We start from the raw sequence: 25,509 nt of genomic DNA on the forward strand, positions 1-25,509 counted from the left end.
AGAGGATACCCCACTATAATTTCCTTTTTGTGGTGTCCTCATCTGGTTCTGGCATCAGGGTAATGCTGAACTAGTAAAATGTGTTTGGAAGAGTTTTCCCACTTCTGATTTTTGGAAGAGTTTGAGAAGGACTGATATTAACTCTACTTTGAATGTCTGGTAGAATTTACCTGTGAAGCCACCTGCCCCTGGAACTTCTGTTTGTTGGGAGGTTTCTGATTACTGATTCAATTTCATTCAATTTCATTACAGTTATCAGTCTGTTCAGATTTTTCATTTCATCATGATTCACGTATGTTTCTAGGATTCACCCATTTCTTCAGGTTGTCTGTTTTGTTAGAATATGTATTTGTTCACAGTACTCTCTTATGATCCTCTGTATTTATACATTATCAGTTATAATTTCCTCTTCCATTTCTTCCTTGAGTCCTCTTCTCTTGGTGAGTCTAAAGGTTTGTCAATTTTTGTTTATCTTTTCAAAGAAGCAGGTCTTAGTTTCATTGATCTATACTGACCACTCTTCACTTAGAATAACAAAGTCTTCTAATTAATTGTTCTAATCTTTTGTTATTCCCCTCCTTCTACCAACTCTGGACTTCATTTTTTCTTTTTTTTTTTTTCTAGTTTCTTGAGGAGTAAAGTTACATTGAGATTTTTCTTGTTTCCTGAGGTAGGCATGAACTGCTATGAACTTTCCTCTTAAAACCGTTTTTCCTGCATCCAATAAATCTTGGTGTATTACATATTCATTTTTATCTCAAGCTATCTTTATTTCTCTTTTGATTTTTTCTTTGACCCATTAACTATTCAGTACCAATGCTGTTCAATATTGACATAATTATGAATTTTCCAGTTTTCTTCCTATAATTAACTTCTAGTTTCATATCATTGTGGTCAGAAAAGATGTGATATAATTTTAATCTTCTTAAATTTATTAAGATTTGTTTAATGGCCTAACATATGATCTATCTTGGATGTTTCATGTGCACTTGAGAAGAATGTATACTTTTTTTTTTTAATGGAATGTTCTATAAATTATCTGTTCAAGTCCATCCAGTCTATTATGTTGTTTAAGGCTGATGCTTCCTTACCGAATTTCTAGCATATACTTGGAATAAAAGGAAAGTAGATAGTGGAGGGAGCAATTAGAAATGAATTGCTATATAAATCCTGTACCATTATTAGCTGGCAAAGTACTGGATTGTGTCAATTTAATGGGACAGTTGTCATTTTTTCTGTATGGGTAAATTAAAAAAACATGCATATAGGGTCAATTTGTTTACAAGAGCCAAGAATATACACAGGACAGTCTTTTCAATAAATGGTGTTAGGAAAACTGAACAACTACATACAAAAGAATGAAACTGGACCACTGCCTTACACTGTACATAAAAATTAACTCAAAATTGAAGACTTGAAAAATGTAGACCATAAAACTAGAAGAAAACATAGGCAGTAAGCTCCCTGACATCAGTCACGATATTTTGGAATTAACCAAAACCAAACCAAACCAAACCAAACCAAACCAAGACCAAAACAAACAAAAAAACCCCAAACAAAAATAAAACAACCCAAACAAAAAATACAAGTATACCAAACTAATAGGTATTACATAAGAAAATAGTAAATAAGTAAATAATTAAAAAATGTAAACCATCACCAAATAAAAAGGCAATGCACTGAGTGGGAGGAAATATTTACCAATTATGTATCTGATAAGACATTAATATCCAAAATACATTTTAAAACCTCATATAACTTGAGGCTCCTAGGTGGCTCAGTTGGTTAAGTGTCTTCTTTCCACTCAGGTCATGACTGAAGTCTTGGGATTGAACCTTGAATCAGGCTCCCTGCTCAGGGGTAATCTGCTTCTCCTTCTGCACCTCCCTGCCTCACTAATGCTTTCTTTCTTTCTTTTTTTTTAATGCTTTCATCTGTTCTTGCAAATAAATAAAGTCGTTTAAAAATTTTAAAAAGCTCACATAACCCAATAGCAAGAAAAAACTCCAAACAATCTGATTAAAAAATACGTAGAGGACCGGAATGGATATTTTTCCAAAGAAGACATACAGATGACCAACATCAAAACCACACTGAGATATTACCTCACATCTGTTAGAATAGCTATTATCAAAAAGTCAAGAAACAGTTAAGTGTTGGCCAGGATGTGGAGAAAAGGGAACTTTTGTGTGGTGCTAGTGGGAATGTAAAATGGTACAGTCACTATGGAAAAGTCCAGATGTGGGGAATCATTGGGTGGCTCAGAGGTTTAGCGCCTGCCTTTAGCCTAGGGCGTGACCCTGGAGTCCCGAGATCGAGTCCCACATCAGGCTCCTGCATGGAGCCTGCTTCTCCCTCTGCCTGTGTCTCTGCTTCTCTATGTGTCTTTCATGAATGAATGAATAAATAAATAAAATCTTAAAAAAAAAAGAAAGAAAGAAAAGTCTAGATGTTCCTCAAAAAATTAAAAGTTGAACTACCATATGATCCAGCAATTCCACTTCTGGGTATTTATCTAAAGAAAATGAAAATACTAACTTGGGAAAATATGCACATATGTTCACTACAGCATTACTGACTATAGCCAACACACGGAAATAACCTTTCAATGGCTATCAATGGGTGAATGATAATTAAAATACCATGAATAAATAAATAAATAAATAAATAAATAAATCTTTAAAAAATACAATATGTTATATATGCATACAATAGAATATTATTCAGCTATAAAAATGAACAAAATCTTGTCATTTGTGACATGAATGGACCTTGAGGGTATTATGCTAAATGAAATGTCAGACAGTAAAGAAAAAGATAAATACCATATAATCTCATCCATGGAATCTAAAATTAAAAAAATAATAATAAAAAAAATAAAAAATAAAAAATAAAATACTTCCAAGCTCATGAATATAGAGAACAGACTGGTCTGGTGGCTTCCTGGGAAAAGGTGAGAGGAGGCAAAATGGGTGAAGGAGATCAAAAGGTACAAACTTCTAAATATAATATAAAATATAAAAAGTCCATTATTTATTTCATTTTTATAGGTTATGTTACTAAGAACACACAAGTATCTACTGTATACACAAGTACACTACTCTAGTGTTTTCTCCCAATCCCGTAAAACACAAATATTAAAGAAAATCTGTGTTCACTGTATTAATCCAATGACATTTAATTTACCCATACAGAAAAAATGACAACTGTCCCATTAAATTGACACAATCCAGTACTTTGCCAGCTAATAATGGTACAGGATTTATATAGCAATTCATTTATAATTGCTCCCTCCACTATCTACTTTCCTTTTATTCCAAGTATATGCTTTGTTCAAACTTTCAGCATGTCTCTAAATTCTAATACTCCAAAATTAAAGAGTAAAATTTAACTATGCAAACTGAAAAAGATGTAAAAACCTCTTCTGTTTTTATATTTCCCTACCAAAGAATGGTAACATATTTAGTTTATTTTCAAGAATGCTTCAAATCCCTTTTCCTCTAAATACTCTAAATACCTAAAGTTCAAGAGCTCCACATTATCTGGAAAACTGATTATCTGAGACTCTGCAATTCAGGCTACACAGGAAGCAAGAATTAAAAATAAATGTACTCATTAATAAAATGATCATTTGTAAAATAGGTTTCCCACTTTGACCCCACCACCACCCTTAAAATCAACACAAGTGTCTATGCCTGCTATAGATTTGTAAACATCCGACAATGTAATACAAATACAACACAGATCGACTACACTGAACCACATTATCATAATATGCCAGATTTCATTAAGTTAATAAAAATGAGCTCTGAACTTTTTGAGATCACATAAACCATCCTAAACAGATAAGTTATGTCAGTTAATAACAGAAAACCATCAAAAAAGAAGACACTAAATTTTTAAAGTTTTTTTGAAAACTAAAGTATTAAAGAAAGTTCTTTAAAACTGAAGAAATACTCAAACATTTCTACAAAAATAAATTTCATTATATTGTAAAACTGAAAAAAGCTAGCATTTTTGTCTCATATCCTGATTTTAGAACCCAACTCTGCAGAAGATGCAACTCCCCTGGAAAAACTCAGTTCCAAATTACACATTATTTAAAAAGCTATCTTCCATTTATTCAGTATATAAAATATAGGGACAAAATAATAAAATTATTCAACACATAAGAACAAAATAATAAAACTATTCAACACATTAATTTTTTAACACATTAATTTTTTTTAATCCCCAAAACAAAATGCATATATGAAGTTGTGGAAGAAACAGCTAATTCCTGATGTAGGTACCAATTACTAACTGCACGCACTGCCAAAGAGAGCTCAAGAGAACTACAAAACTTTTTACAAAAATAGAAAAAAAAGACTTTCATAAATAGTTAGAACAACACTATTATCATTTTGCCTTACAAAGGACAATTAAAGCTAAACTGATGAACTACAGTGACCTATTATCCTCCTGCAGGCAATCCACAAAAAGTTTTCACTAAGGGGCTGAACAACTGACTCACTGCAGAGCTGGATTTCATCTTATCAACAGAACATGCAAGCTTTCAATCGGGGTTCTCTATAAAAGGCAACCTTTGTGATAAATGAACCACCAGAGAGATTCTAATAAAACTTACCATTGTGTATTGCATTCAGCAACTCTGAGAAAGCTTTTAAGTAAGGAAAAAAGGACTTCAGGTTAAGATCATTCTCAAACACACAAAAGAAATACACACACATAGACTGAAACAGTATAATAAAATCTCAGTAAGTCGATTATGTATCATTGTTTGGATCATTAAAACTTCAAGCTTGGCTCAGTTTTTACATGGTATAAATTTCTAAATATTGTATTTCATTTGCCAATCTATCACCTAATAAATATAAGTAAAATGTCAGATGTATTGTCATAGTGGTGACAAACTTTCTTAGTAATAAATATATATGTAAAATTACTCTTAAAAATACATTTAATAGTCTATGTAATGTCTTTCTTGGTAAAAGTATTAATAGGATGCAATTATGTATAGGTAACCCTACCTCAACAAATTCTACACTCAGTAATATTTATTATAAAGGAAAACTTCATTTTATTATCTAACCCGATCAAACATTCTCATTTCCTAGACTTCAGCATAATAGTCTCAACATATATAGAGATCGAAACAAGAAAGCTAATGCCAACATACAAATATTGAAAAATTACATTCCAGTAAGATTAGTAGCAACCAAATTCTGAAAATATTACTTCAACAGGAAACAGAAGTCACAATTCTATAATGGAACACCGTATTAAAAAGCCAAAAATAATTAAAATTTGATCACAATTTGACTAATATGGATCCTGAACACAGGACAAGCAGCAAGTTATCTCTGTAGAAGAAAAAAAATTCTATTCAATTAAAAACCAATCATATCTTGGAAAACTGAAATTTAGAGGTTCAGGGGTGGCATCATATAATAGAAAAAAATACTGAAGTAGAAGTCAAAAAGCCTGGGTTACCAACCCAGTTCGACAACTTACTAGTTGTTGGGCAAGCTCCATCATGCCGATACTGCATGGAAATTTCTGTTGGGAGGGAGGAGAAAGGAAATCAGCAAAGAAGTTGCCAGTGACTCAAGGATAGAAAAAGAAACAGGCCAGAAAAATAGGGAAACATTCACTTAAAAGACTGGCTGAGAAGGGCAAACAGAATGGTAGGCATAGAATTACAAACTAGTACCTAGGATGTGATGGGTAGAGGGATCAAACAGGATGGAATTCTCACAAATCTTTAAATGGGAGTGTGTGTGTGTGTGTGTGTGTGTGTGTGTGTGTGTGTGTGTTCAAAGAGTAAGGAAAAGACATAAGGGCTTAACAAATAAATATGCGAGACAAGTGTCTAATGAAAAATGGATTCGTAGTAAGAGGGAGCATAGTTAGCAACATGATAAACTAATGTATTTATTTCATTAGATGAGAACAATTTATCAAAAATATCTGAATTCTGGTCAATTAAATTACTGTTCAAGTATAAAACTTATTTAGTTTATATCTGAGCAGAGATCTATGACTTATATAACAGTATAAAACTTGTTAAGCTACACTCTGCTTACTTTCTTGTACCTTTCATTTTTGATGAAGATAATGAATGAATAAGCCTTTACTCTTACTCTTTTGCTCCACCCAAATGAGGAAAACAAGCAGAGGATGACATGAAGAAATAAAACACTGCTAAAAGCAAAAGCTGCTGAGAAAATGAAAAATAAATCTCTATATGACATTACAAAGGAAAAGATAACCAATAAAATCAGAACTAGTCTGTGAATCAGAGGACCTGGCCAGCAAATCCTGGAAAGAACAGGCATTCCTTTGTGGCTAATGCTGTTGGTCCAATTTTTCTTGAAAGAAGAATATTTGGAAATACTCTGGATACTACTTAACCAAAAACATGACTTTAGGAAACCATGTGCACAACAGAGTCTTCGAGGCAACCATAACTCACACATCTACCCCATATGCATATCTCAGAAGTTGAGTCCGATCACGGGCTCACTCCATATGACTTGAAGTAAGAAAGACAAAAGCAAGGCAGAGCAAGCCAGCACTCACTTTTAATCATTTTAATTATTTTTTAAAAAACATTACATTAGATACTGTTGAAGAATCAAACCTTGAAACCAGTTTAATATAAGTCCTTTCCAGATGGCATTCAAAACTGAGACGTGGTGGGAGAATCTGCCACCCTTAATGGTTATGAACAAATTCAAGTGATATTTTAAAAAGGGAGTGAGGGCTACTGAAGAGACTGACATGGTACATTACAGAGAAACGGTAACTGTTTGGAATGGTGACAAAAAATAATCAAAGGACACTCATAGTAACAGGAGGATTTTCTCAATAGGGAAAAAATTGGAATATGGCTATTCTGCCTTTTTATCTGGTACTTTTGTAGAAAGACATCTATGGTATAGGTCCAGCAAATTTTTAAATCATCAAAAACAACAAAAACAGAGGATCTTCCGAGGAAGCAAATTGCAAGATATATTCTGGTCTTAGCAGCACCCAATATCCTATATGATAGGATATTTCATTTATGACCCAATATTTATATAATATTTATATAAAATCACGAACCTGAGTAAGTTGGGTTTAGAGTATGGTGAATAACTGTATCTATCCTTGGTTGACAATACTGTATTAGTTACTCTTGTGAGCTTATTAGATTAATCCTTATATCTTTATGATTCCCTGATTTCTTTACAGAATCAGTCAATTCCTAATTAAAATATTTTACCAAGGAAAGATGTCTCAATTTCATTTTATTAACCTAAGCAGATATGACATAAATAAAGATACATTTTATAAGAACCTGTTCATAGTCACATGAGCTCAAGTTAAACTTCATTAACCTTTCTATTTCAGTAGAAGCCAGAACAAACTTCTCTTGAAGTGACCTATTTATATTAATAATTCATCACCATGAAATCTTTAAGACTTATAACTAAATACTTAGGGTCAGAATCAAATAACTACCTCCCCAGAATCTCCTTTTATAGCATTTATCACCACTAAAGAATTCCATCACTGAAACAGATTTCAAGTATATTAGCATTATATTAAAGAATTAGAGGCTAATAAGATTTTTAAAAACAGGGAAACTTCAAAAGGACATATTACACTCAAAGAAAATAAGTAAATGCTAACTATCATTTAAGGAATACCAGATTTTTCTCAGAGAAAATAACAAGATATTGATTTTTATGAAGAAAAAAAATCTTCATCAACTTTCACTTTAGTAAATCATAAATTCTTATAATGTGGGGTTGAGATAAATAGGAAAAAGGAAAAGGACAAATACAGTATGTCAACTCTTCCAAATGCTGTACTAATTCTCAATGTTTCAGAAGTCCTACTTGTTTAAGATCTCAAAAGAATACATAGGAAAGAATTCAATTAAAAGCTTAACATGAGGCAGCCCGGGGGCTCAGTGGTTTAGTGCCGCCTTTGGCCCAAGGTGTGATCCTGGAGACCCGGGATTGAGTCCCACATCGAGCTCCCTGCATGGAACCTGCTTCTCCCTCTGCCTGTGTCTCTGCCTCTCTCCTCTCTCTATGTCTCATGAATAAATTAAAAAATCTTTTAAAAAAAAAAAAAAAGCTTAACATAATTTATACACCGAAATTTATAATTTTTAGTAGCCACTTAAAACAACACACTGATTTCCCATTTTGTACAAGTCACTGTAACAGTATATCACTTACCGGGATGTACTTCAACCTATTACAGTAAAAATCTTAAAATCCAAACCCTTGATCAGACAAGGGTTTATAGATTTTTCTGGGTTTCTATTGTGACAGGATCTGAGATTCCTAGGGTATCTTCTACATACATGCTATTATAATTTGAATATGTCATGACAGAATTTTGATTACTGTAAGTTGATGCTTCTAACAATTTTAAGGCAATCACATCATAAGGACCTGATTTTACTTGTACTGTATATCCTAGTTGTGGTAAAACTGGAGAAATTACAACAACAGTAATAGTAATTGTCCTGCCTATTTCACAAGGTTGTTTATAGGAACAAGTAAGATAGTCATTAAGAGTTCTTTAGAAACTGTTAGGAGCTCTCAAATATAAGATATTACCATTACTGCAAGCTGATGGAAGTAACATGTTTTTTTCCATTGATGAAATTCTTTTAATACTAAGTTGCCAGAATCAAGTACAGGATGCTTATTCAAAGACAAGTTGCCTGTAAGTCTGATTTCTTCAGCCTGACATTCAACTTTCTATAAACCCACTGCACTACTTAATCAACATTATCTTCAATTATCCTGTATATCAGATTTCCGTACTAGTTTTATCCCTCAACTATAACCTTACTTTCTTTTTTGATAATATTGTTGGCCTTTTTCTGCCTACTCCAAAGTATAATTCAAATTCCAACTTCTCCATGATCTTTTCCAACTTAATTAACACATCTTTAACTGCTCTGTAATACTACACAAAAAGTTTCACAAATAATTTCACTTGCAATCTGGCTGTAAACATTTGGAAATATAAAAATCACACAGGATATTATGAACTACATGATATGCTCTCAGTGATTACTAAAATATTCATTTGTTTTAGAAGAAAGATGTTTGGCATTTATTATATACAAAGCACTGTGCTGGCAGTGAGGAGACAATGATGAACATGACACACACACACAGCCCCTAGCCCCATGAAGCTAGAATTATATAGTATAGTACATTAGTTGTAGTCTAACATCATAGCCAACAAGTGCTTACAAAGGTCACCTTCATCTTACTAAATTAACCAACCTGTCATGAAAGCAAACAATCTTTGGAAAAGGGCATCATGCAAAGACAATTCTTGATGGCAGTACCTAGCATACATTTCTTCATCCTACTTATTTATGTGGGAAGAAAGTTTCCTGGTTTTATGACTAAAATCAGTTGAAAGAAAACAGCATTTTCATACTAATAGGAGATACTACTGCTGCAAGTGAAATTATTGGTTCACATTTTCTCACTGATCCCATTGCTTAAAGAATGACTGACATACAGTGTGGTTGTAGACCTTCATCAGCAAACACCCCTTGAATTTTATAACTGAAGGTCTCTGGAATCAAAGAAAATGCATTGTTCCACCACTTAGAGCAGTGAGAATTCTATCTCTGTTTCTTCATCTGTACAATGAGTAATAAATATCCAATGCTTTTCAAGTGCTTAAGACAGTTGTAGTACTTACTATGTTTCAACAGCAGTTAGCAATTCCTAACTAATGAGTAAGAAGGCATAATTCCTAAAAACCCATGGCATTTAGCCAGTTTTTTCTAAGTATAGATTTTTTAGTACTAAGTTTATCAATAAGGGTGTGCTCTGATCTAGTCATAAAACTTTTATTAAGATGTATAAAATTAAAGAATGTATTATCTCAAATAGTTTTTTAAGTAACTAATCTTATGCATAATTATGGCTTTAACAAAATATAAGATTTTCAGTTATTTTTAAACCTACTTTTAAGGGAAAAAAAGCCTAGGAAGTCTAAATTGAAGTCATTTACTTCCACAAAATAATATTATTATGAGTTTTTCTCTAAATTTCTTTAGCTGATCCCTGGGTGGATCAGCAGTTTAGCACCTGCCTTCCGCTCAGGGCGTGATACTGGAGTCCCAGGGTGGAGTCCTGCACCGGGCTGTGTGTCTGCATGGAGCCTGTGTCTCTGCCTCTCTCTCTCTCTCTCTCTCTCTCTCTCTCTCTCTCTGTCTCTCATGAATGGGTGAATAAAATATTTAAAAATTAATTAATTGATTGATTGATTTAGCTGATGAGGAGGTACAAGGGATACAAATTCATGCTTTTCTTCCATAGATGTACCACAAAAACTGCCCTCTGAAAGTAATAATTGTGAAAAGAACACTATTTCCCATGCTTAAAATCTCCCTAAATCTGTAACAGGCAGGAAAAATCTTTTCACAGATGTAAATCAAAATTTTAATTTCATTAATTTGAGGATGTGTATTTCAAATAGCAACCAAACAGAATTTCTGAAATTCAGTAATTTTCAGACTATGCTTCTATGTGTAGGAAATCAGTGAGAAACTCTTCACAAAAGCAAATTCAGGCTTCATTTTCTCAGTAAGTTATCTGATTACTGTGTCTCTTGCTAAAAATGAATATGAACTCATTTTTTTCTGAGTAAATTTGTCTAAATTTAGTTTTTGTGACTAGTGGCTAGGGCTAGTTGCTAAGTCCTTCTGGCCTAAAAGAAAACAGATGAATATATATAAAATGTATATCCAAGTGTACAATGTGTTTTACATTTTTTTAAGTGGATTCATTTCTCATTACAGTTTGTATTACTCTCCCTCTAAAACAATGGTTGTGATTTTGCACACAGTTTTTGTCACCCCCAACAGTTTTTGTCACCACCATTGTGGAGTGAAATGGAATTTTGGGTGCTTCTGGCATCTAGTGAGTAGAGGCTGGAAATCTTGATAAATGTCCTACAATGCACAGGACAGGATTGCACAACAACTATCCCAACCAAAATGTCAATAGTGCCAAGACTGAGAAATCATGGTCTAGTCTAAACTCATCCCTTAACACTTTTAATAAAAGAATCTTGTCACAGTTTCCACCCATTTCTCAAAAACAAGCAAATAAACAACTTATCAACAGGTCCAACATGGCACTGAAGCTAGCTAGAAAAAAAAAAAGAGAAAGAAATCCCTGGCTGTGATCTTAGGCAGCTTATTTTACCTAAGGCTCAAGTTTTATCAGCTGTAAAAAGGGGGAATAAATAGCCCTTACTTCATAAAACTGGTGTGGGGATTAAACAGGATAATAAATATAAAGCATTAACAGACCCTGGCATAAATGATAGCTATGGTTAATAATTTTCACATCTGACCTTTACATATGCTCTTTTCTCCCTTGGAATAATATTTATGATTACCTCCTGAAATTAATGTCTGCATAACTATAAAAACACCCAAAAGTCTGTATTTATAAAATACACATGAACATTCTTCATTTAAGTTGTGTTTATTTTATTTCCGTATCATTTCCTACCTATCCTCTCCACAAACTAGCAGAACTGATAAAATCTGTAATAGTTTATTTTAGCCAAAATCTCATCATTTCTACAATCAGGAAATCTAAAATCAAAATGGGTGAAGTTTACAACACTTATTTAAAATCATTTATCTCAAATTCAAGATCAATTTAAAGGACAAATGTTGACATTCAGCCAATATCTAAACTGTAGTTTTTGTCTAAAAACATGCAACTTCAAAAGTTTAAGAATTGACAATATTCATAATATAAAGTATGGGTTAAAGAAGCATCCCAATGATGTGAATAACAACATATATAAATTCATCCCTACTATAATAAAGATAATGGTAAAAAACTGTTAAACATACTTGAAAATGAAATGAATATAAATCATTCAGGTATCTTCTGAAATAAAATATGACTGTTAAGTCCATATATTTAAATCATTTTATCACTGATTGAAAACTATTCCAGATGAAGTAATTCAAGTAGAATTTGTGTGAGGAAGTATTAAGAAAACGTTGACTAATTAAACTTTAGAGAATGAAAGCTCAAAAAACAAGCACCAATCAAAAACAAAGTGCAAAGCTATGCAAAACTCACGCCTCAATTGTGATTTCTGAGTTGGGTTTAAAATCCTGTATGGACAAATCAAAAATAAAAATGGAAAATTAATTCCAGGTATTTCATAAGAAATGAATGACCAATAAACCACTTAGCCTATATTTAGTTAAATGATCAGATTAGTGCCAAACATCTTGTCCAAATACCGAATCATCTTTCTGAGATCTTAACACATTTCTTCCATTGAGACAAGGAAATGTCATTTAGCAACTCAACATTATCAACATAACAATAGTTTAAAATGAATTTCCCTTTTAGGGTAAAGGAAGGGTGGTGGTGGTGGTGAGAATAAGTAAGAAAAAATGGGCAAATCCCTACCTGAACCAACTGGAGATGAGCCAACACTAAGACTTTGTAAACTTCCATTCCTGAGCAATGTAGGAGATTTCTGAAGACTAGAGCTTGTTACACTTCCTGCAGCTGATGCTACAGATGATGTTGGTGAAGCAGAAGAAACTGAGAGATGAGAAACATTCTCTTGATTTTTGTTTCCTTTAGGTCTACCAGGCCCATGCTTACTTTGTTTATTTCCTTTTCTTTTCTTTTCCTTTACAGTTTCTTCTTCTATGCCAGAAGTTTGAGCCCGCTTATATCCTGCTGTTGGAAGGCTGGAATTACCCAAATCTCCAGGTGAATTTTCAAAGCTTTTAGGCTGTGAAATAACAGCTGAGGTCGAAGGGAGACCCATTATGGAACTAAAACTATTTACCCCCCCTTCCTGGCTTCCAGACTCTCCTTTATGTACATCTTTGGTTGATGATGACTGTTGGGAGTGAGTATAACTGTCATTACGCAGATCTGAGTCTGTAAAGCTCAAGAAATCCTGGGGAGACTGTACTGAACTTCCCGAAGATGATTTTACACTGCCTGGAGTTCCTGAAAAACTGCCTGTAGTAAAATAAAAAAAAGGGAGGGGGGGTAGGAAAAGAAAAGAATTGGATGCAAAAGTTCCCACGAGCAGTAGAAATGATACAATCATCAAAAAGAGATGGAGAAAAAAAAACTAACTATAAAACTTAGGACATCACTATGTAACAGAATTTTTTAAAGGTTATTATTGAAATCAAGTTGATCTATAAAATTATCTTTAAAAAATATTTGTCATTTCACAGCTATTAAACTGCATATTAACTCTTGAGCTGTCAGCTATTAGTTCTACAATGACCAAGAGGTCAGATGTGCTTTATTTAACCTACCTTTACTATGACAACATTCCTCAATGTTCCCCAAAATACCTGTGTATGCATGCTTGAGGAAGGACTGAGGAACAGCAAAGTCTCAAGAGAGTTTAACAAGATTACTACTGTATTCTAAATAGCTGGGAGAACTTCCTCTTTTTCAATTACTGAAGATTTGATTTAAATGTTCCCAACACACACCCAGAACCAAAAGATGTTGCTTAGGTTTTAAGTTCCGAGTTTTAACTTCAAGATAATGTTAATGAATATGACTTACTCAGTTAAATCTATCCTACCAAAATATGGATTTAATATAATAATAATGTTTACATGGAACCTAATCTATATACCTAACATTCTCCTATGGAGCTGCATAAAGAAACCAGCCACTAACATTCTTCTATTGCTTTTATGAAAGTAAAATCATAGGAGAGGCACTTCATGATCTCATTCACAACTGCTTATTGTCTCCTCACCTTTAAAGAACATTAGTAGCCCACTATGTCATTATGAGATTTAAAGGTTGTTATCTACTTGGTAGAAAAATAAGATGGCTGGGACGAAACAACAATAGATTGGTCCACCATCCCAATTCACCAAACCGTCTCTTCATGCTCGCCAAATGAAGTGACAAGTGTTTAGACTCAGTTTTGACCACACATCTATTATGTTTCATAAAACTCAAACTGTATCATATTTTAACTAATATATTTAAAAACCAAAGCTCAAAATAAAGTGTTTCATCGGAATGGAAGGGAAATTCCAAGCTAAGGGTTAAATTTTACTGCAGAGCACATTCAAAAGTAACCACACATAAATCCACCTAAATATTTACAACAGTAGTTTTTCCTCACACACAAGAAAGATTTTTTTTTTTAACTAAAGTCTCAAGGTTTTGAATTTTAAATTTTAAGCTTTTCTGAAATGGCTAATTATGCAAGAATATTAATAGATCTAAAATTTAACTCTTTGAAGAGAATATCCATTTTATTCATTTACAAAATTATTTGTACCTATATGAGCATTTTCAAGTTACGTCTATACAGAAAAACATACATATTAAGAACCCATTTACGTTACATCAATCATTTAAGGATAACTGTAATTTGCCACTTAATTAGCAACTATAAAGAAGTTCTTTATTATCCTTTCTAATCTGTCACCATCTGTCTTTTTTCCACACATTTTTGTTTTTACAGCTGGTGTTAAAAGCTCTCTACAGTGTAGCAAATACTTTCAAACATTTAGTATATGCAATACTTTAAACATATATTTTCTAAAATTCACATACTGCCTGCAATGAAAAAAATAAAATCAAGCATCTTAAACATCCTACCTTTAAATTTCAACTTTTAAAACTTTTTTAGAGTATTATCTCAGATATGAAAACATAACACATTCTATACCATGTCTCAACAGAGGCAGGAAAAGACAATTCAATGTTGTGAATGTCAAAAAATGAGGGATTCCTTTTCTAAATAGATTAGTACTTCAAAGATTAAAAATTGAAAAATGCAATTTTAACAGTGGAAAATAAGATCTTGATTATAGAAAGAGATGACTGAATTCTGCTAATATTCAAAATGCAAATAAAGTTATATTAAAAATAATTACGGTTTTACTATTAATTTTCCACAGTGGCATAAAAATAACAAATATAAGGGTAGATTTATTAAAATAAAACAGCGAATTTGGTTGGCATTTTATTTCTTATTACTTGCCTAATTCTTTGTAATTTTTTTTATAAAAATAAGAAAGTCTAGGACTTAAAAATCTTGAAGCCCAAAATAACCTAGTTTAAAATACACAAATAAACTTTTTAGTAAGAGATTAGCAAACGACAAAATCTCTCTACATATTCAAATTTTTATTATCAGCAAAAGCTTAAAGGAAAAAAAAAAAGTTATCCCCCTCATTTATTCCTAGGGGGCAAAAAAAATGGGGAAGGAGGCATTTATTGTATACTTTACTAATATATTTATATCCAAGAGTCTTTAACATTTACATTTCTCAAAATATTCGTGTTCAAGTTAAAAAGACAAAGTAAAAACCTAGAACACAGGGCTAATAGATTATAAATTCGCTGAGTTATTCTATTCTCCATAAAATAGGGTTGCCATATAAAATCAGCATACCCAGTTAATGTAACTTTAAATTTTAGTTAAACAATAGATTACTTTTTCAGTATAAATATGTCCCATGCATTTATTTGGAAAATACTTATAGTGAAAAACAATTTGTTGTTAAACTGAAATTCAAAATTAAATGGTCATCATGAGTAGCCTTACAAAAGATATGTAAGTTTATCACAATCCTACTTTAAACTTCAAGCTTTATAATACATGTATTAATAATCAACAACTATTATTTACTGAGAACTATTTATATTCCCTACAAATTACCTACTACTTGTTTACTTACTAAGAATATATGCATTAACTGTTTTAGTGTTTAATTAGGAAAGGTAAATAATTTATTAAAAAGAAAGACTGTTCTATAAAGCAGAAAGGAAACTACAGCTTTTATTGTTTTTTCTCCCCAAACTTAAACTTTATTCCACATCTATTTAAACATTAAAATTACAGTTCAGCTTTGGAGGCACATGTCATAACATAAAAGGTCCCAGAAACATTTTAACAAGGAACACTAATCTTCAGGTAATCTTACTACAGCAACTAATCATAAAATAATCTCCAATGATCCATTAGTTATGAATAAGAAATAAATTCTTTTTACAAAACTTAACTGCTATTCATCATTGCAAGAACAATTATTTTAACTAAAACATCATAATTAATACCTTGCTGGAAAGGACTAGCTGCTGACACAGTGGTTCCTGGGTTTCTTCCACCAGGCTTTCTTCCCCTTTGACCTGAGCTGTGAGCTGAAGACTTCTTCCCTTTGCCCTCTGACCCTCTAGCCTCTGAAACATCTTTTCCACTAGTTGTGTGCGCAGAGACTTCTTGGAAGTTTGCATTTGTAAATCGAGCTGCAGTATCTTCCAAGCGCTTCAATGATCCAGATATAGAGTTGCTGCTAGTGCTCGTATAAGTCTAACATTTTCATTGAGAAAGGAAGTTGAAAAAGAATTGATTAGATTTTGGCTATGGGGGGGAAGCATATTAATAAGTAATTACTAGACTTGTAAGATAAACATATGAATGTTTCAGTTACAAAAGTGAGCCCACCTAAGAAAATCATGTAAAACCAATTATTTGAGTCTACTGCAAAGGCTTTTAAATTGCAGCAATTAGTAAAAGTGCTTATTAGTCATAGTTACTCAGCAACACACAGTAAGTAGTGTTGAAGGAACTTATTTCTCAAGCAACATCAATTTCACCAAGAAAAAAACTACATCCTAGTCATGAAATTAAAATCAGCTTTAATGTTCAGCACAAAGGCAACAATGAGGGAGAAGTAAGATGCTACAAATTCATTAGAGGACTATATCCATGAGATTGTAAGCACAGGTCAGAGAGCAAGAATTTTAAAAATTAAGGTGAATGCTGCCTTTACAAAACAGCAAGATTAAACCCTTTAAAACAGAAATCATTTCTTCCAAGTTAATACTTGGAAAAAAGTTATGCTTTACAGTTAAGATTTTTAAAAATTAGAAGTATAATTATGCCCTAAAACGGATTCTCATTCTCCTGATCTAGATATGTTAGGGGAAAATGCAAAATAAAGATGCTTAATTAGTTTCCAATTTTTAATAATCATTTTAAGAGGAGGTATATGCAAATAATGATAAATTAAATAACTGTGAAAATGTGTTCTAAGAGATGTACATTAATCAACATGCTTTAGGGTGCCTGGGTGGTTCAGTCGGTTAAGCGTCTACCTTTAGCTCAGGTCATGGTTTCAGGGTCCTGGAATCGAGCCCTGCATCTGGCTCCCTGCTCAGTGGGCAGCCTGCTTCTACCCCTCCCTCTGCCACTTCCTCTGCATGTACACTCTCTCTCTCAAATAAATAAAATCTTAAAAAAAAAAAAAATCCAACGTTTCAAAATAAAAGATTTATAATAAGGTCCATTGGGTGTGGGATTTTTGTTGCCACTGTTTTAGTTCATTAAATTCCTGAAAGACAAACAGACTTAAATTTCTGTTGAATAAATACATGAATATTTTTCTGATACATCTATCTAAAATCTCTCATGTAATAACAAATAAAACTGACAATTCCCACACAAAACCACCACAAACCATCAGATAAATGTGAAAAATGAGAAAGGAAAAAAAAAAAAAGAAAAATGAGAAAGAAACAGTAAAATCAGGTTTCAAAATGGCTGGAATTTTTAGAAAAATCAATGTTCAAAATGAGGAATGAAAGACTCCAAATGTTTTGAAAACCAAGTATTAGTTATTATTATTTTTCTGCTACTTGCCCCCCCCCATACAATCTTTCCCAATACTCTATCCATTATTTCACTGCTGAACCAATTTTAACCATCAAATACAAAAGACATTATTTCATAAAAAACAAATTACTACTTTAATAAGTCAGAATCCACAAAAGGAAACAAAGTTCTCAAAGTAAGTTTTAGGAGAAAACCAATCATATTTAAGTTGATTAAACTTTGTAGATTACTTCAGAAACATGAACCTTTACCATGCTGGCCAGGATCACTTTGGAAACCACACCACTTCACTTTTCAAATATTTTTTTCGAAGAACTCGAGTTGATCCTGAGATTCTCCATCTCACTCACAAGACTCGAGAAGTCTGAAAGTCATCTGGGGTGCCTGGGGGCACAGTTAGTTAAACACCCAACTCTTGGTTTCGCCTTGGGTCATGATCTCAGTGTCTTGAGATCAAGCCCTGTGTTGGGCTCCATGCTCAGCTGGGAACTTGCTGGAGATTCTCTCTCCCTTTCCCTGTTTCTCCCATGTGCATGCATGCACGTGCGTGCGCACACACACCCACACACACGCTCTCTCTCTAAGATAAATCTTAAAGAAGAAAGAAAGAAAGAAAGAAAGAAAGAAAGAAAGAAAGAAAGAAAGGAAGGAAGGAAGGAAGGAAGGAAGGAAGGAAGGAAGGAAGGAAGGAAGGAAGGAAGGAAGGAAGGAAGGAAGGAAGGAAGGAAGGGAGAAAGAAAGTCATTTAAGAAGAACACAGTGAAGTTCTTCATTCAGGTACTTTGTCCACTTATCAAATAAGCAAAGAAGAAAAAACTAGGTGGAAAACCAGACAGAAATATACTATCCATTTCCACATACCAATCTAAATTACAGTTGGTCAATTTTCCCATTCACTTAATAGAATGTCCTTGCTTATTACCCTTAAGTATAAATATGTTCATAAATCCAATAAAAATATGACATATGGAAGAAAAAGTATTATAAGAAAGCAATGAATGACAGTTAAGCAAATTTCAGTGACAAAAGTCATATTAAATAAGACCATAGCATTTTCTTTTTAAAAAAACTTAGACATCTTCTAAGCAGCAAAAGATATAAGAGATTTCTTTTTTTTTTAATTTTTTATTTATTTATGATAGCCACAGAGAGAGAGAGAGAGAGAGAGAGGCAGAGACATAGGCAGAGGGAGAAGCAGACTCCATGCACCGGGAGCCTGATGTGGGATTCGATCCCGGGTCTCCAGGATCGCACCCTGGGCCAAAGGCAGGCGCTAAACCGCTGCGCCACCCAGGGATCCCCTATAAGAGATTTCTTATTAAGAAAAAAAAAATAAAACTCTAGCTGAAGATTCTAACAGTTCTCTTAAAATATTACACCTAACAAGGGAAAAATGTCTATAAGTTTTACTAAAAGAGAGACCTCCAACCTTTACTCCACCTCTAAGTTAATTTAAGAGTATCTGTTCCAGGGCAGCCTGGGTGGCTCAGCGGTTTAGCGCCACCTTCGACCTAGGGTGTGATCCTGGAGACCCAGAATCGAGTCCCATGTTGGGCTCCCTGAATGGAGCCTGCTTCTCCCTCTGCCTGTGTTCTCTGCCTCTCTCTGTGTGTCTTTCATGAATAAATAAATTCTTTAAAAAAAAAAAAAATCAAGAGGTAGAAAAGCTGAGACACAATGAGTAACCTAATGCCACAGATCTGCTCTTTCTTCAGTTTAACAACCTAAATAACTCTCATAGTATGAACATCTCACTGCTCTGACAGCAATTCTAGTGCTTAAAAATACACATTTTCCATGTAAATTAGCCCAAAAAATACAAACTAGTTACTTCATTTGGTATTTGACTGAATACAGTCTTTTTTTCACCCTTTTCCACTGGAGATAAAACTGCATATTCCACCATATTGAGAATCTCTAAGGAAATGTATATATATTTTGGCTTATATTTATTTATAGGCAACTTAATGAATCTCTTAAAATAAATATTTATGTATGATTTTTGTTTTGGGACTAGCTACAGTTATTAGTCTCAGATAAGATGCCAATATACCTACTGAATAACATTCACTGGAGAAAAAACTACATTCGATTAAAAAAAAATCAGACTCAGAATTTAACAATGGCTCTATGATAGGCTAACCAAAGAAAGAGATGTTTTCAAAAGCATGCCTGCCTTATTCTACAAAGCTCTGTAATCCACATTCAGAAGAGGCAGAGGGAAGAGAAATAACTAACAGTGTCTTCCACCAGCATGATGAAATATAATAATGCTGGCTAAAATATGTTTTTAATTATGTAATATTCAAGTGTCTCATAAAAGCCACACATTTTTTACTCAGTCAACTCTCAAAACTGAAGCACAGAAGGAATGAAGTCTTTAAAAGGGAGTTTGAGGTGGATCAGTTAGCTGTGGGACAATGTTCAGCAGCTTAATTTACATGTTATTTTCCGAAGGACAGAAAAGATATATAAGAAATTTTAAAATTACAAAATTTGATGAAACTATAAACCTACCAATCAACTAACCTCAAGCATAAGAAACATGAAGAAAAATCCATGACTATACATCACAATCAACTGCTTATCATTAAAAACCAGTAATAAAGAAAAAATGATATACTGATAGCAGCCAGGGAGGTTAAAAAAAAAAAAAAAAAGGATGCCTTATGTGCTAAGAAACAAAAATAAAAATGAAAGATTTCTCATGGAAACAATCCATGTTGGAAAATAAGAAGACATAGAAAAACAAACCATTAATCTAGAATTCTATACCGAGCTAAAATATCTTATAAAGCAAAGGCAAAATATAGTTGACCTGTAAACAATACCAGTCTTAACTGTATGGCTCCATTTATACATGGCTTTTTTTCAATAAATACAGAACAGCACTGTAAGTGTATTTTCTTTTCGACTGTCTTAATACCATTTTTCCAGCTTATTGTATTGTAAGAACACAGAATATAAAAAAATATACATAACACACAGAATATGTGTTAATTCACTGTTTATGTTATCAGTAAAACTTCTCAGTCAACAGAAGTTAAGTTGTTGGGGAGTCAAAAGTTATATGCAGATTTTTCTACTGTGCAGTGGTCCTAACTCCTACATTCCTCAAAGGTCAACTGTAATTGCTGTTCAGATAAAAGAGCTAAAAGTACTAACCACCAGCAAATCAATGCTACTATAAATGCTAAAGGTTGTCTTTTAGCAGAAGGAAAACAACAAAGGAAATGTAGATCTAGAGAAAGTAATTTGAAACACTAGAAACAGTAATTACATGGGTAAATATAAAGGACTTTTATAATTAATCTCTTTATGAGATAATTGATGACTTAGACCAAATTAGTAACAACTGTGAGGTTTAAAAAATATGTAAAAATTTAATTATGACAAAAATAGCACAAAACCCAAAAAGGTGGAATTGCAAGTATGTAAACTGCATACATATTGTTATACAATATGGAAAATGGCATAAGATAAAAATAAGCATATAAAGACCGTCAACAGTATAAATCAGCTTGACCTAATGACATTTACAGAATAACTCCATATAATAGGAGCAGAGTGAACACACATTATTTTCAGAAGCACACAGAAAATTAAACAAGATAATCTTTGTTCTGTGTCTTTTTTAATCTCAAAAAAACTTAAAAGAAACTATATAACACAAAGATATTAAATTAGAAATCAGTAACTTGAAGATATATGAAAAGTCCCCAAATGTTTCAAAAGTAAATAATACATTTCTAAGTAACCCATAGATCAGAGAAATCAAAAGGAAACTACAAGGTATTTGTTCAATTAAATAAAAATGAAAATACAACGTATCAAAATTCAGAAGTGGAACTTAGAGCAAAGTTTGAAGTATTAAATGTCTATGTTAACACTTTAAGGACTCTGGTCCAGCATATAAAAACCTTAGCAGAGAAGAGATGAAGGGAAGGGTGGGGGGAGGGGTAAGAACGGGATGGGGAAAGAGATGCAACATTAGTATCAAGAATAACTGAATTTCCCAAATTAGTGTCAGAAACCATACCACAGATAGAGAAGATGCAAGAAGCTCTGAGAATACTAAATAAGACAAATGTCAAAAACCTAAACAAAACAAAACAAAACAAAAAACCCAACCCAGATATACCTAGGCAGATCATAGTCAAACAATACAAAATGAAAAATATAAGAAAAAAATCCTGACAGAGGCTAGAAGGAAAAATGCCTTGCCCATGAAGTAGCAAAGATAAGAATTATATCTGACTTCGCCTAAGAAATAATGCAAGCAAGAAAAAAGTGATGTGAAATATTTAAAGTTTTGAGAGGATAAAAAAGAACTAGCATTCTGTACACACTGTAAAATTACCCTTCAAAAGTAAAAAACAAACACTTTCTCAGATAAATAAAAATTGAGGGAATTTGATGCCAGTAGGCCTACCTTGCAAGAAATGTGAAAAGAAGTTCCTCAGAGAGATGGAAATGACAGAGGTCAGAAACATGGATTTACACTAAGTATCAGAGAATGAATCAATAAAGGTAAAATAAAAACTCTGATTTTTTTCTTTTACTTCCTTAATCTAACAATGTTCAAAATAATGATAGCAACAATATATTTGATTATTATCTAGTCTTATGCATATATACTTTTATGTATGCTTCTGTAATGATGGTTTTTTTTTTTTAGTTTATTTATTAATGAGATGTGGGACTCCATCCCAGGTCCCTAGGATCAGGTCCTGGGCCACAAGCGGTGCTAAACCGCTGAGCCACCCGGGTTGCCCTGTATGCTTCTGTAATGAAATGAACAACCACACTGACAGAAAAGATGGGAGGGAAGAATTAGGAATATTTTGTCATTGTATGGTACTTGTAATGTGGGATAATATTTGAAAGTGAACTTGGATTAGCTATAAATATGTACTGCACACAGTAGGGCAACTATGGAAAAAAGTATAATTGATATGTTAAGAAATGAGAGAAAACAGAATCATAAAAAAAAACCCTCAATTAAAACCCTTAGAGGGAGCCTCACTTCTCCCCTTCCACCCAACGCTAGGCACCCTGGAAGCTGTACTTGCTTTGCTGCTTTCCCTCTCCCACAATACCTTGTACTCTTCCCTTTCCAACCAAGGCTCAGCAGAATGGCCCCTGCAAAAGAGGGTGGCAAGACGAAGGGCCATTCTTTCAGCAACAAGGTAGTGACCAGAAAACACACCATCAACATTCATAAGCACATCCGAAAGTGAGTTTCAAGAAATGTATCCCTCATGCACTCAAAGTGATCCTGAAATTTGCCATGAAGGGGATGTGAACTCCACATGTGCCCGCTGACATCAGGATCAACAAACCCATCTGGGTCAAAGGAATAAGGAATGTTCCATACTGAATTTGTGTGCAGTTGTCCAGAAAATGGTAATGAGGATGAAGATTCACCAAACAAGTTCTATACACTGATTACCTACATACCAGTTACCACTTTCAAAAATCTACGGATAGTTAATGTGGGAAGGCGCACCTGGCTGGCAGTTGGTTGAGCATCTGAATATCGGGTTCAGCTCAGATCGTGATCTCAGGGTCATGGGATTGAGCCCCATGTCAGGCCCTGTGCTCAATGCAGAGTCTGCATGAGTTTCTCTCTCCCTCTGCTCCACCTGGTGTGCACTAGTGCATATTCTCTCTCTAATAAATAAATAAATAAACAAAACTATTTTTAAAAATCGAGGGAAAAAAATAAAAAATAAAAAAACTGAGGGGAACCTGGCTGACTCAGTCAGTAGAACATGTGACTCTTGCTCTCTGGGTTGGGAGTTCAAGCCCCACACTGGGTGTAGAGATTACTTAAAAATACAATCTTTTAAAAAAATTGAATCAATCATTAATAATCCCCCCAAAAAGAAAACACCAGGCCCAGATGGGCTCACTGGTAAATTCTACCACACATTTAAGGAAGAAATCATACCAATTTTCTACAATCTTGTTCAGAGAATATAAGCTGAGGAAATACTTCCTAATTCATGCCAGGAGGCCAATATTACTCTAATACCAAAACAGACAAAGAGATTATAGGAAAGAAAACAGCAGAACATCTCTCAAGAAATAGATGAAAACATCTATAGATTATTAGAAAATCATATCCAACAATTTATAAGAAGAATTATATACCAAAACCAAGTAGGATTTATCCCAGAAATGCAAGTCTAGATCAACATTCAAAAACCAATTAATGTAATCGATCACATCCACAAGGTAAAGAAGAAAAAATGTATGTCATATGAATAGTTGCAAAAGAAAGCATTTGGGGCACCTGCGTAACTCATTTGGTTCAGTGTCCAACTCTTGCTTTCAGCTTAGGTCATGATTTCAGGGTCCTGAGACTGAGCTCTACATTGGGTGGTTCTGCACTCAGCATGCAGTCTCCTTGGGATTCTCTCTCCTTCTCCTTCTGCCCTTCCTCCCACTTGCACACTCTCTCTCTAAATTAATTAATTAAGTCCTTTTTTTAAAAAAAAGAAAAAGCATTTGAAAAAGTATAATATCCACTCAAAATAAAAACTCTCAGCAAACTAGGAATAAAAGGAACTTCCTCAACTTGGTAATGAACATGTACAAAAAACTTAAAAGAGTTAACATCATGCTTATTAACGGTGAGAAACTCCTCTCTTACCACTGCATTTCAACATCATACCGAAAGCCCTAGTTTATATAAAAAGACAAGAAATTAAAATAAAATATACACTGATTAGGAGGGAAGAAATAAAAGTTTATTTTTTCAGAGAGGACATAATTGTCTACAAAGAAAATCCAAAATTACTGACCAAAGACCTCTTGGAAATAATAAGTGATTATGTAAAAACTGAAGAATAAAATATTATCATAAAAAAGAAAAATTGAGGCATCTCAGTGGTTCAGTCAGTTAAGTGTCCATCTCTTGACTTCAGCTCAGTTCATGATCTCAGGGTTCGGAGATCAAGCCCCATGTCACTCTGGTCATGGAGCCTGCTTAAGAATCCCTTTCTTGGGATCCCTGGGTGGCGCAGCGGTTTGGCGCCTGCTTTTGGCCCAGGGCGCGATCCTGGAGACCCGGGATCGAATCCCACGTCGGGCTCCCGGTGCATGGAGCCTGCTTCTCCCTCTGCCTATGTCTCTGCCTCTCTCTCTGTGTGTGTGACTATCATAAATAAATAAAAATTAAAAAAAAAAAAAAGAATCCCTTTCTTGGGGCAGCCTTGGGGGGCTCAGTGGTTTAGCACCGCCTTCGGCCCAGGGCATGATCCTAGAGACCCAGGATGGAGTCCCATGTCAGGCTCCCTGCATGGAGCCTGCTTCTCCCTCTGCCTGCGTCTCTCTCTCTCTCTGTGTCTCTCATAAATAAATAAAATCTTTAAAAAAGAAAAAAAAAATCCCTTTCTTGGGATGCCTGAGTGGCTCAGTGGTTGAGTGTCTGTCTTCTGCTCAAAGAGTGATCCCAGGGTCCCTGGATCAAGTCCTGCATCAGGCTCCCCTCGAAGAGCCTGCTTCTCCTTCTGCCTATGTCTCTGCCTCTGTGTGTTTCTCATGAATAAATAATATCTTAAAAAAAAAAAAAAAAAACTTTATTTCCCTCTCCCTCCTATTCCCCTCTGCCTTAAAAAGAAGAAAAGAAAAAATTGCTTTCACATATACTAACAATGAACAAGTGGAATTTTAAATTAAAAACACAGTACCATTTACAATACCACTTCCAAAAATTAAGTACTTAAAGTTTAAATCTAACAGAATATGTATAAGGTCTATATGAGAAAAAGAACAGAAGTTCTATGAACAAAAATCAAA

At 33.7% G+C, this 25,509-nt stretch overlaps 1 protein-coding gene across 19 annotated transcripts in view; it reads right to left on the reverse strand.

Annotated features, from left to right (window-relative positions):
- The window catches only part of MLLT10 (MLLT10 histone lysine methyltransferase DOT1L cofactor), a 248,150-nt gene that overhangs the window by 53,998 nt on the left and 168,643 nt on the right, over positions 1–25,509 (reverse strand). For 12 of the 19 annotated variants that reach the window (XR_013379311.1, XM_077896853.1, XM_077896850.1 and 9 more), the window contains 4 exons: positions 16,146–16,398; positions 12,486–13,055; positions 5,515–5,559; positions 4,628–4,660 (listed from right to left, as the gene is read on the reverse strand). Coding sequence is in view for 18 of the 19 variants with exons in the window: in XM_077896853.1 (XP_077752979.1) it covers positions 4,628–4,660; positions 5,515–5,559; positions 12,486–13,055; positions 16,146–16,398 (901 nt within the window). In the remaining variant the exon portion in view is untranslated. The remainder of the gene's footprint in view (positions 1–4,627; positions 4,661–5,514; positions 5,560–12,485; positions 13,056–16,145; positions 16,399–25,509) is intronic. The other 7 variants (XM_077896852.1, XM_077896849.1, XM_077896866.1 and 4 more) reach the window with 4 other exon arrangements.

The sequence above is a fragment of the Canis aureus genome, chromosome 5 (assembly GCF_053574225.1).
Source record: "Canis aureus isolate CA01 chromosome 5, VMU_Caureus_v.1.0, whole genome shotgun sequence".
In the NCBI taxonomy this organism is placed as follows: domain Eukaryota; kingdom Metazoa; phylum Chordata; class Mammalia; order Carnivora; family Canidae; genus Canis; species Canis aureus.